The 13241-nt window shown below is 35.0% G+C and overlaps 2 protein-coding genes across 2 annotated transcripts; one reads left to right on the top strand and one right to left on the bottom strand.

Annotated features, from left to right (window-relative positions):
• The first annotated feature begins 2895 nt into the window (after positions 1-2895).
• Positions 2896-6624, top strand: LOC128988173 (uncharacterized). The gene is made up of 6 exons (XM_054409410.1): positions 2896-3028; positions 3749-3839; positions 4299-4416; positions 4838-4923; positions 5466-5595; positions 6491-6624. The coding sequence occupies exons 1-6, from the start codon at positions 2976-2978 to the stop codon at positions 6568-6570; spliced, it is 558 nt and encodes a 185-aa protein (XP_054265385.1). The 5' UTR covers positions 2896-2975; the 3' UTR covers positions 6571-6624.
• Positions 6625-8360: 1736 nt separating this feature from the next.
• LOC128984883 (peptidoglycan recognition protein 3-like) lies at positions 8361-13077 on the bottom strand. Its single transcript, XM_054404252.1, has 4 exons — positions 12997-13077; positions 10877-11093; positions 9370-9539; positions 8361-8464 (listed from the first exon to the last, which is right to left on the bottom strand). The coding sequence occupies exons 1-4, from the start codon at positions 13046-13048 to the stop codon at positions 8361-8363; spliced, it is 543 nt and encodes a 180-aa protein (XP_054260227.1). The 5' UTR covers positions 13049-13077.
• Between the last annotated feature and the right edge of the window lie 164 nt (positions 13078-13241).

Here is a 13241-nt window from a genome sequence, read left to right as displayed (position 1 = left end):
ACAGATTCTAAAGTCAATAGTACGTATGGTTCACGTAGACGGATTGTTTACTTGTAGTATCCAAACCCAATGGTACATGTAAATGAATAGTCTACTTGCAGTATCCTCAATAAATCAATGGTCCATTTATTTTGTTCACATAAATAAAATGCCTAATTGCAGTATCCGAAGTCAATGGTAGGCTTAGGCCTACTTCTGCTTCACTTATATGGGATGTCTATGTGCAGTATTCAAAGTCAATGATACGTCGGGTTCAAGTCAACGAATTGTGTTATATTTGGTTCACATTAGTGGAATTCCTATTTGTAGACTGCAAATAGGAATTGAACATGTTCCAATCAGATAGATATTCAAAGTCTACATTAATTGCACGTCTTGCTCACATAAAATGCTGTAAGTTATTTACAGATTCCAAACGCAATATGGTGCATCAGCCTAATTCCGGCAACCCTTATTATTGGTTTAAGTCCTGTGGTCCGAATATTACCATTTCAGATTTATACCTTCCCATATGGTTGGTTACATGACTGTGCCAAATTTCCTGCAGATCGCTTAAGCCTGTCAGGTGGAGCCTGACCTGTATTTGTAAAACAAAGGCAGTGAGTGTAGTATAAGAGCTTCGCTTCACTCCGCTCAATAATTTTGATACTGCAAATGAATCATGGTAGGCCTAAGCAATACCTGTATTATTAAAAGGCAATAACGATTATTATTATATTATTATTACCCATTGTATGTAGAATATGCTTTTCTTTATTTTTTTCAATGTATTCTTTCTTCATTATTAAAAAAAGAATCATTTATTTGTACAGAAGACTTATTTGCATTGAACATTCATAAAACTCACCAATTCAATTACCTCAATAACTGTTTACCAGTATTATTGTTGTGAGGGATTGGGGTTAGCCTCACTTAGTATAGGCCTATAACTTAGGTCTAGTTTTATTTTAGCAGTTAAAAGTAAGAAATTGTCGTCAACCACTTTCAAAATTTCCCTATTGTGCAATAAAATTTATCAATACAACTATTTTATTGTCTAAGTTACACCATTTAGTCTTAAACCTTACCTGTAAACCACGTGGTTGTGATTTCATTTCGTAAAACGATTTTGTATTTTTAGCTACAAGAACATTTTTTACAAAGTTTCTTGCAAATCAAGGGCGGTGTGATTTTTGTTGGTATAATTATGTTGTAGTGTTTTTTAATGGCCTCGTTTTATCTTCTCCTTCTCCAAGCAACATAAACTTAGGCCTAATTAGTTAACTATTCATTGTTGTTAAAAAGAACAGAACCATTTTACAATTAAATATAAACGGCATGGAGTTTAATCACTCAATATAGAACTGATTGTTAATCATTTCGTATTACATACAATATACTATAATATGCTCTTTAGTATTATCCAATTTTTTCTTTTGTACTGTATTTATCATGTGGTAGATTTGTTGACTAATGTTGAGGCTCTTGTTTACTTTTTAGTGTTTACTCGCAAATAATGACATGGCGACCAATTAACCCATAAGGCCCATGTTAAATTTCCAAAAGTTTGCATTCATGTAGGGAAAAGTCCTATGGTCCGATTTGTACCGTTTCAGATTTATACCTTCCCATGGTTGGTTACTATGACTGTGTTAAATTTCATGCAGATCGCTTCAGCCGTTCAGGAGGAGTATTTGTAATAAAAAAGCAGGAGTGTAGTATAAGAGCTTCGCTCGCTTCGCTCGCTCCGCTCAATAAAGAAAAACAGTGAAGATAATGTTTTTACTCTTAAATATTTTTATTGGCTTTACTGAAGAAAATTCTACAAATCTAAGGACAGATGAGTTTCAGATCTGTATTTTTTATGTAGTGCTTTGATGAAATGCCTTTTACTGAGGAACAACAAGAGTATATTATGAGTGTTTGAGTGTTGCCCTTTCCTTTAGCAAGATTATTAAGAGAACCAACCATTCTTGATTAAAATGTATTGTGCATTATTTTTGTAAATAGCGCATTTTCCCCCTTTAACCACATAGTTTTAGAAATATTTGATCAACTTCTACCCTCTCCTCCACCCCAAACCCGACGCTTAAAATAGTGTAACTTATGACCATACATTACGGGGACTATTGAACAGTTTGGAGTCAAAAGTTGGCTTTCAGTTTGGATGTTGCACCGTAGTGAAAGGCATCAACGCCTGCGAACAATTTGACGCAATTTATGCACCACCCTATGTTGTACTTGCAGCCACAACTTGAAGGCGCCCAGACCTGCTGGTAGTGTATCCACTTTTGATTTTTCTCACTCAAATCTTTTTTAATAAAATTAATAAATACTAGATCTGCAAGGATCTGACAATGAACATCTAGTGACGGATTTATGTCTTCAGCTAGTTATATTTTGGCAAATTTCAAAACAAATTATTGCCACGATTTTGTAAATTTTGTAAGTATAGATATATTTTAGTTTAAAGCAGTTCGGTTTGTGAATTAGATTAAGCTTTGTTCTAAATTATGCTGCACGAGACAAAACTTACTGAACTTTTACACTCAATAAGAATATGCTAAGCATTCCCACAGAATTGGACATAGTGAATTTAAACTTCTTAACTTGTACTTCTTAACTTCTAAACTTCGTAACTTCTTCTTTACTTGTAGTAGAATGTAAACTAGTAGTAAATGTATCCTTGAAATCGTTATAGTCATAATTCATAGACAAAATATACCCCAAAGGTTTAAATAACGAATAAGAGATTAAGTGGCGTTTTCCAATAAACTTTTTACTAGTTTTGTCAAAATATTTTTAAATCTATGCACGTTTTGAAGTGAAATTCGGAAAGTAATTAAGTAACACGTCACAACATAATTGGATGATTGGATATCAAATAAGTAACAATTACTGAGTCATGTTTGCAAAGCAGTAGCTTACATGGCAAGTTACAAAATAGAACACAAAACCAGTGAAAACACAAAATAGATTCGATATTGAACCATTTCATGCAGTTTTTGGATTTTAAAATTTTCCATAGCACTTGTTGTAAAGATTTTGGGTGAGTATTGATAGTTTAAGGTGTGATTGATTCTAATACAAAATATATATCCATCCAAAAATATGCTAAGTATGTGTTTTTATGTATAACATTCATGCCTTTGAAATAAAAGGTTCAGTACCCATACAGAATTTAGAACTTCTTATTTTTTGTGTCTCAACAGAACACAAAATTATTTTCCACACTCCTCTTTACTCCTTTTTTTCAAACACAAAATATTATTATTACAAGATCTTGTTTTAGAAATTTTAATTTTTTTGTTATTTCCAAGGCAGTGGCATAATTTTATAACATCATTTTAAAATCATAATGCGTACCCATGCATGATTTGAAGTTATCTTTTGAGCGAGACTTTTTACTTTTCCAAGCCAGGGGCCTTTCTTCAATTTCGTTTGGTAACGATCCAAACTACAGACCCTAGTCCTACTACTATGTGATAGGAGGTCCATTTTCAAACCATAATGTGTACAAAATAGAAAATTTGACAATTATTAAGCTATACCAATTAATTATAGTTTAAACTTCACGTATAGAGGTGAATCAAACTAAAATTTGTATTTTCTTAAATAGTTTTAAAGATGTAGTTATATTAAAGGGAGGGAGGACATATTTTTGCATTTTATTACAAACCGTAGTTGTTCCTGAAAGTTTTAACAACCATATGTTCTCTTTTTTATGTTATCGTCTAATAACGTCTGTTATGTCTACCGTCTTTTGTAGAAAGAAAATGAGAGTCGCCCCGACACTGAAATACTGTTGCTGCGGGATCAGTTTGAAATTAGGAACACTCTTGATTGGAATTATTGCTCTGGTAAGTAAAAGTAAAAAACTAAAGAATTTCAAACAACTGTCAATGTATTTTGCAGTGAGGTAACCGTACTGCTAACCCACTGGTGCTTAATTAGTCTGTCGAATCAAACCAACAAGCGCTAGTGTCGACTGGGTTTAAATAGTTGCACTCGTCTTGTTCAGCCGACTGTGGCATAGTATACATTTTTACATTAGTATAACGGAAGACACAGATTAGTCTTTTCTGGCTTTTATTTTTGTTAAATACCTACATGTTATGTTGAAATACATGAATGATAAAAGACATATAATTACTAAATATAATTAATAAAGAAATAATGAAAATATTCAGGAATCAATGAGTTAATTGTGATTCCTACTTTTTATAGATATTTTACTTCCGAAGTTTAACTGCACAGTTATTCGAGAATTAAAATATTTATTGGAATAACACTAACAGACGCTGTGTTTTGTTTTGCAGTTGGGTTCAATTGGCTCCTTTGCGAGTGCTTTTGACTTTTACCTTGATGTCCAAGAAGCCATCGAAAATCCAGAGATTGAAGATCCACATTTTGTCAAAATAAGGGAACACTTGCTTGGTAAGTTAGTTTACTATTCTAATTTATTTGTTTTACTATTCTAGTTACTTAACATATAAACATTTATATGAATAAAAGGTGAGTGTAATGGAGTGAGATGATCTGTGTACTGTGTAGCATTGTTACTGATTAAGATCAGCTGTTTCATTAGTCACCCGCTTATTTAATGATCAAGAACAGCTGGGCTCAGTTTCAAAAATCCTAAGGGTAACTTAATTAAATGTAGTTATATATTTTCTTCTTTTTTCCCTGTCTACACAGGAGAAATTTTTCAAAGAAGAGAGAAAGTGTGTTTTTTCAAACGCTTTTTGTGAAAGCGGAAACCCATGTGATTTAAATTAAGATTTTCTGAATACAATTTTCTATTCACAGGAAATAGTATAGTTAATTTGCAACAAAATCTAATATTTTTCCTTTTCAGCGGTTCAGGTGTACATGTACGCAAGCTTTGTTCTCACATTTTTGGGAACTATATTGGCTGTTCTACTAATGACAGGCTACTTCATTGTAAGTTGGAATAACTATTTAGCCTAAATAAGAGTAAATGTATTGATTGACTAACAATAAGATCTTTCTCAGAATGTCTTTCTTCGAACAAGGGACTGCATTATTATCTTAACCATCAAGCAATTGTACAATGACATAGGCATGATTGTTTTTACTACAATAGTTTACTATTTGCTTGGCAACCATCCTTACAGAGTCAGATTGCACATTTGGATAACAAATATAGTAACAGTCTTTGGGTACCTAAAGAGTAGTTGTAATTTTTATGTTTCATTCCTCTAGTTTCTAGCTCAGAATTATTTTCTACATTACTCCAGGCTAGGTCTAGAGGGGGTCACGGCATTATCACTTAGATAAAATTTATTGGTGATTGGCTGGATTTGAACCTGGGACCTCAGTGACCGAAGTTCCGTGCTCTAACACTAGACCAGCTCCCTAGTGGTGTTAGAGCTTGCGTTCAAATCCGATCAAATTTTAAATGTCGATTTAACTTTATATCATATAGTTACACACATACCTAGAAATCTTTCTATGTGTTCCAGAGAAACAAAACTTTGCTGAAGTCTTGGGTAGTTGGAATCATAATCATGCAAGTGATTGACGTTGGTTCAAACATTGCTATGTGCGTGTTGTACAGTCATTGTCTCTTCATGCTCTTCAATATAACAGCTAGTAAGTTACTATTTGGTTATTTAAAATGTTTAAAATCATTCTATTTACTCATCAATTAAAATTTTTAAAGTGTTTTGTAAATTTTGTCTTTATTTGGTTACTCAAATTAAATTATTACATAACTTATATCATTCATATACTCGAGGGTTGTATGTAAATTGTTTCATCCACTAGGCCTACTGTTTCTAATAATAATACTAACTGTTTCCACCCTTATGGGATAAATAGTCTCCTCATTGTTTTCGAAGACATAGTGAAAAAAATTAACTCTCCTGCCAAGTCAAAATCAAATCGTATTGTTTGGTTATCTATAGTACAAGAGGCGGGTTAACCATAACAAAGTATCATTGGTCAAAACATTCTCCTCAACAAATAATAATTTTCGTTTCATTTCAAGTATATATCAAGTTCTTTGATTATATTTAGGTAATCTCAGTTGTCAACTAGTATTGACGGCTAAGTTCTGCCATTATGTACGTGCTTCTACAAAATCACTAAGCCTCGAATGCACATTTTCTATGTTGAAACAGTTTTTTGTTCATATCTGACAACTGTAAACAATAATCAACCGGGATTGATCCTTCCTACAGAAACTTAATCACAGAACAAGATTCATACTTTGAGGGAGCGTAAATTTTCTCTCACAACGTTTTTGAACAATCTGACGAGACAAATGATCCCATGGGGTAGAATAGTAGTGGATGAAGTGACGAGCATGAGTTAGTCTCAGACCTTAATTTGGACAATCCTCGTAATTCAATAATTTATGAAGCTCATAGAGTAAATTAAACTACAATGCATAATCTAACAGTTACAGAGGTAACACAGGTTATTCAAACCTTTATTCGTCTGTTCAGTTTTATGTTAGTAATGAATAAAATGATTTATTTTTCAGTTGTCAACTTATACTTTGCATGCGTCGTCAACAGTTATGCTGAGGAAATAAACAAAGGTTCTTTGTCTAGTATTGCATAAAACTTGGCTTTATAAAGATTGTGATATGTATCTAAAGTGTGAATAAGCAATAAACAGCTCAAAACAATACTGTTTAAGTATTTTTGTCTAAAAACCCATAGTTTGAAAGTGACTATTAAAAGAGAAGGAATGCAACAGGATTTTGCAGGAGGGAGGTGAGTCGGTGGCTCAGTTGGTAGCGTCGCGGCTTTCGGGCCCATGGCAGCGATGTCGTGGGTTCGGATCCTGGTCACTGCCGAAAACATTTTATCAGTACAGTTCACCTTTGTACTGTACCGGCTCACCCCTTGCTCTGCTGGATACGTTCCACGCATGGGCATTTAATTTATGTGGACGGCCAAATGCAAGGTTAAAAGAGGCCGCTAACCTCTTTAAAAAAAATTACCTTGCTGCAACAAACATGTTAACTAAGAATATTTCCAGTTCCATTTTTAATATGTTTGGAAATAAAGAAATTGAAATTGATACTTTGACAGCATCATACTGATTAATCGTTCATACCGATAAAAAGTTGCAATTAGCTCAATGAGGCTTGCTGCTACTAGAAACACACATCTAGCTTTTTGGGTAGATAAAATTAAAAATAAAATCATTTTAGCCTCAGGATTTCTTATATATAATTAATTGATATTATAAGTCCTTACCTTTAGCAATCCTATTTTATCGATCCAAAATTAATTTTGGACCCGAAGGTCCATCATCAGTCGGAGTCTAGGTTAACCAAATGTTTATAGTAGAATCCACCCGTTGGGTTTTGTAGAAAGTGTCATAACATTTAATACAACACAAGTCATAGTGGACACGAAAATAGTAAAACAATTAGGGCTAACAACCAAAGTTTTCATAGTGTGGGATAACCTCACTTTAGTAAGGGAACACGTTGCTGGCACTTTCTACGAAACCCAATGGGTGGATTCTACTATAAAAGTTTGGTTAACCTAGACTCCGACTGATGATGGACCTTTGGGTCCGAAATTAATTTTGCATCGGTAAAATAGGATTGCTAAGGTAAGACCTTATAATATCAATTAATAAAAATTAAATGAGTTTGTCAAACTTTATGAAAACTAAGCCTAAAATACGACAACTTATAATTCCTTCTCCTTGTAGATATTATGGCATAGTATTGTTCGTATCATTTTTAAAATCTCGGAGGTAGAATCGAAATATAGTTTGCTCAATTGCTTGTATTTTCTGATTAAAAAGTTTTTTACAATTTATTTATGTTGAGAAAACCCCCCTCCCCCCTCCAACACAACTATCTTTGGTTCGCAAACGCATTCACAAAGAAATGTTGTTAATCATGTTTCAAGAAATGTTTTCAAAATCAACGAGAATGCAAATCCCGACTTTTTTAAGTCAGTAGGATTAACAATGTTTTCTTTTTATTTAAGTTAGGCTGATACCATAGCCTCATCTTAATACAAGGCCAAAGGCAAGACAAAAGTATAATCCCACAGACCCAGCCTACTTTAACAGCTGTTGCAATAATTCATAAAGGAGCTTCTGCTTCTGTGCAATGTTATGTTTACACATTAGTTGTTAATGTTATTACTATGACAACTGGCTGGCCGATGCAACGTTAGCCACACATCAACACTGCAGCCTAACAAGGCTCTACTAATCTTAAAAGCTAGAACTGAGCAAGCCAAAGAAATTGAAAGTCAAATTCGTTCAATTAAGAGAACAAAATTTTTAATTTCACAATCACACATGTATATATAACAGTTAAAGAAGACCTTATTAGTATTTACAACAAACCTAAACCATATGAAAGTATACTTTATGACTTATAAAATATAAGTTTTGTAATTTTTATGAATGTACTCATTTCTTATTCCAAACTGGATCAATGCTTCTTTAGCTCTGATCATCTTTTTGCCCATATCTTCATCTGGAAAAATATTCACAACTGATGATTAGTAAGCAGAAGATTAAAATCTAATAGATAAAACTGTATAAGTAAGTTTACTCATTCTCTAACATTTATAAAATGTTGGGGTACACTTCTATATCTGTTGGAGCAAACAACCGAATGAGTATTGCAATACATCTCAAATTAATTTATACGTTTTCAATTTATATTTTCCAAACAACGTCCTTGAGAATATGGGCGAATCACTTTTTCAAGATCACTTTTTAGGAGTTACACAGAACACCAATTATATGCTTTGAATCGTAAATTGAATTTCAAATCAACGAGAAAGAGTTAAAGGGAATGAATAGTAGCCTTCGAATAAGGTGGTTTTGTCAGTCATTGGCCAAGAATAAGAATAAGAATCTGTTTACAATATGTTACAACATGTTTAACATGTTTACTATGCAAAAGAGTTTGTCATTTTGAGAATTGTTACATGGATTATGCTAGTTCAAAAAATCAGCTGTTTATTAAGTGATTCAATAATTTCGTCTATTACGATTGTGATGTACATCATACCATCAATGTAGCACTATTGTCAAGAAGGCAACTTATAACAAACTACAACTGATTATCAATCGATACAAACTTTTGATACATGCAATTGCTTACAATCAGAATTTACAACTGAGTTAACAGCTGACTTACTCCCTAGGGAGAGAAAGAGCTGCTTTAGACCCCAAAAGTTGTAATTAAAAACGGCTGTTTTGCTGCAATATGTTGAAAAATACTTACAGTACATGTGTAGTCATTAGGTGATTTACCAATAATCTCTATATTGTATCAAGTGATTAACTGGTGATCTCAATAAATTACTTAACTTTTTTATCTCACTTTGCTATCAGAGGGTTACCGATAGTCTCAACTATCAAGTGGTTTACCTGAAATCCCAGGGAAGTGTCCGATGAGTAGACTACGAGCTGCCAGCGGTTGTCCTCGGATATCTTCACCCACCATCTCATGAAAATCTGCGTAACCTTTACCCAACAGATCTGGCCTTACTTCCCACCCTCTCCCTTCATAAATGTACCCATCATTACCCAGCATGAAACTACAGGCAAAAACAGAACATAAATAATTAAAAAGGTATACCTGCTGTACCGTAGAATGTACTGGTTTTTATCAAAAGGTTTCGAACCAAAAGATTCATTTTCAGACTTTATACCAAGTTGGGAAAATTCTGTTCTTCTCGGAAATGGAAGAGTGAAGTAGATTCAAAAACTTACTCACTTTAAAACTGAAAATTAATTGACTGTACACAGAAGGTATTCAACCTTTTTTTATGAATAAACCTGATCCCAGAGTTGAATATTTGTGAATTAAAACATGAATAATTATACCTTTTAACCCTTAGAGTGCCAGGCGAGAAATAAAAGTAACGCTCAAAAAATGCCGATGATTTTTCCCGAAGGTCGCGCTAAAAATGCCAAGCGCGATCTGGCGATTTTTAGGTTAAAATTTCGTAAAAATCTAATTTTCGATATTTCGACTAACGAAAATCGATGTATCGCATCTAGTAACTTTCGACTCAATGTTAATATATGGGTTAAAAGAATCCGAGTATCCATTCGGTTGTTATGACAACTGTTCGATCATTACGAAACGTCTGGTCAGCCGGACGTTGGCACTTTTGGCTCGTTCTAAAAACGTCCGGTCGGCCGGACGTCGGCACTTTTGGCTCGTTTTAAAAACGTCCGGTTCCCCGGACGTTGGCACTCAAAGGGTTAATATTTTAGCATCAATGAAGGCAATTATTTTTTGGGAATACGATGTTCATTATTTAATATCAACTAGTAACAGCCATAAAATTTTCTATTAATATTATAAGAAACCACCTATATAACAATTATCATAATTAGGTTTAAACAAACTTGGAAAATTTAATGTAATATTATTCTTTGTTCTACAGCAGACTACAATATGGAGTAAGATTTCAATTTTTAAAATAAATTTGAATTTATATTCATATAACAGCAATTAAATTATCCAGCTGATCATAATGTAAACAAATATGTTCTTCAGACGGATAACATGGGGACTTTTAAAAGCCACTGAGCTTGGGCAGAGTCCAAGGGTTCCAAAAATGTAAGGCGAGTTTGCAAATCTACACTGCACCTAAACAAACATTTTGGTGTACAGTGGGGTTAAATCTTTAAACAAAAAAGCCTTATATTGTTCACAAAGTTTCATGTAGCGTATTAATAATAGAGATGCAAAATGTTATGGCTTACAAGCTAAATGTATATTTTTACGGACAACTTTACCGGGGCCTGCCAAAGCTGGGTACAACCCTTTATGGTTTTAATATACATTCAATGAATCATAATTACCATGACTACAAGTATCAAATTTACGATAGTTGTAGGAAATAAATTAAATTACTGTTACTTGTATTTGATGTCCGACTTATTATTTATCTCCCGTTCCCGCTTCTGTAGCCATACAAGCTTTTGATAGTTGGTCCTCATGTATTTATGGTGGGGCATGTCCGGTAATAGTTTCATAAAGATGAACATAACAGGGAAATGAAGTATTTGGTGAGCTTTTAATGTCTCTTTGCCTCCCCAAGCTTCTCTGTGGATGACAATTTGGCCGACTTCTTCCACTGGAAGGATAAAAACAAAGCTTACATTTAATAATTTAAACACTTAAGGTTTCTATATGTGTTTACGAATAATCAGTAAAGTTCAGTTAACTCAGCACCCAATCTGTCTGGGTAGCCGAGTGGTTAGTGCTCACCTTCAAATCTGAAGATCGCTGGTTCGATTCCAGGCAAGAATGTTTGCCAGGCCCTGATGTCATTTGTCATTGGGCCATCAATTAATGATGCCAAACAAGGTCCACAATTGTAGTAATAAGAGCGGAGTTTTGACCGTTCCAGAATGCGCTAGTGTCTAAAATTATATTTTCTACGTTATTTTTTCCTGCTGACCAACTTTATGAGTCGTAACAGTTGCTATAGCAACCAAAGATTCTTTCCATTAGTTTGACTTGGTAAAAAAGTTTGTGTATTCAACATAAATAATTTGTAGATCAGCACAACCTGTCGGTGGCTCCCATCAATAAATGCGATGATTTTGATTTTTTTTATACTGGCGACAACTTTAGCATGGGGATATGTCTAGGTTGTATCAATCAATAGTCAATCAATCAATCAATTCGTTATTCAGAACGTACAGATACATAGTACATGGATGTGTCATGTTTTTTTTATTAGATAAAATAAATATATTACTTAAAGTTAAAAATTCCTATAACAGCAGTTTTTAGATAAAATCAAATGTTATTGGTTAAATTATCTGGAGCCATATGGCAAGGAACAGCACAAAATTATTGCTACAGTAAACAAACTCCTCTTTTGAATCTATTTTTCAAGCTTTACACAATAATGATACAAATTAATTAGGGATGGACGGGTCCCGAAATTTCGGGAATTTTTTGGGAAAAAAATATTCCCGATTATCGGGACGGGATTACATTTGACTCGGGAATTTTTCGGGACGGGATTTGGTCCGATCGTCGGCGATTTTTCCGCTTCGCGAGTGCCGATAACGCCGTTATTGCGAGCGATAGGTCCGCGAACGCAAGAGACGAAGTCGATTCGACGATTACGCCGTGACCGCGGAGTCATAACGACGATCGCCCCGTGGCCGCGATTATTGGACCGACGATCGCACCGTGACCGCGAGTCATACCGACGATCGCGCTGTGACCACGAGTCATACCGACGATGACGCCGTGACCGCGAGTCATACCGACGATCGCGCCGTGATGGCGAGTCATACCGACGATCACGACGTGACCGCGGAGTCATACCGACGATCGCGCCGTGACCGCGGACTCATGCTGACGATCAAGCCATGATCGCGAGTCATACCGACGATCATGCCGTGACCGCGAGTCATACCGACGATAACCCCGTGACCGCGAGTCATACCGACGATCGCACCGTGACCGCGAGTCATGACGACGATCGCGCCGTGACCGCGGAGTCATGCTGACGATCGAGCCGTGATCGCGAGTCATACCGACGATCATGCCGTGACCGCGAGTCATACCGACGATAACCCCGTGACCGCGGAGTCATACCGACGATCGCGCCGTGACCGCGATTCATACCGACGATCGCGCCGTGACTGCGAGTCATGACGACGATCGCGCCGTGACCGTGAGTCATACAGACGATCACCCCGTGACCCGCGAGTCACAAGTTTCTATAGGTACCTGTAAATTACCCATTTTTTGGTTTTTATAGATCAGTGCCACAAATGGTAAAAATTGATTTCGTATGTCTTTTTTGGTAACTACAATACAGTACTTTCTTTTTATGCACAGAAAAAAATCCCGTCCCGTCCCGTCCCGAAAATCAGGAAGGAAATAAAAATCCCGTCCCGTCCCGTCCCGAACTAAAAATTCAATCCCGTCCATCCCTAAAATTAATTGTATCAAGAAATTTTTTGCTATAAAATTAATATATGTTTCATATAAAAAGAACATCCAGAACTTACATGGCGGTATTTTATCCATCCAATTTCTCCTCCTTTTGTACCACGGCACCATTTTGTAAAAGTTACAAAAATATCTAAACAAGAATAGCAAACTTCTTTACTACAGCTATACATCTGTGTAACATAACTAAGAAGCGAAACTGATCATTTATAAAACATAAATGCTTTACTGAATAGCTTTTAGATAAGATATACAGTAACTGATAATTAGTTCAATAATATGAATCTACAATGAATTTTTTGTA

Source organism: Macrosteles quadrilineatus, unplaced genomic scaffold, assembly GCF_028750875.1.
Source record: "Macrosteles quadrilineatus isolate MER2022 unplaced genomic scaffold, UCM_ALF_1.0 Scaffold_2__2_contigs__length_208266976, whole genome shotgun sequence".
Lineage (NCBI taxonomy): Eukaryota > Metazoa > Arthropoda > Insecta > Hemiptera > Cicadellidae > Macrosteles > Macrosteles quadrilineatus.
This window is presented reverse-complemented; position numbering and strand designations above follow the sequence as displayed.

Excerpts from the sequence above, each read along its gene's own strand:
- LOC128988173 (XM_054409410.1), top strand. The coding sequence starts at position 2,976 with ATGCAGTTTTTGGATTTTAAAATTTTCCATAGCACTTGTTGTAAAGAT. Across the intron at positions 3,840-4,298 it reads TGATTGGAATTATTGCTCTG|TTGGGTTCAATTGGCTCCTT; the intron begins GTAAGTAAAAGT and ends TTTGTTTTGCAG. Across the intron at positions 5,596-6,490 it reads GCTCTTCAATATAACAGCTA|TTGTCAACTTATACTTTGCA; the intron begins GTAAGTTACTAT and ends TTTATTTTTCAG.
- LOC128984883 (XM_054404252.1), bottom strand. The coding sequence starts at position 13,048 with ATGGTGCCGTGGTACAAAAGGAGGAGAAATTGGATGGATAAAATACCG. Across the intron at positions 11,094-12,996 it reads GATGGATAAAATACCGCCAT|TGGAAGAAGTCGGCCAAATT; the intron begins GTAAGTTCTGGA and ends TTATCCTTCCAG. Across the intron at positions 9,540-10,876 it reads AAGTCGGACATCAAATACAA|TTTCATGCTGGGTAATGATG; the intron begins GTAACAGTAATT and ends TTTTGCCTGTAG.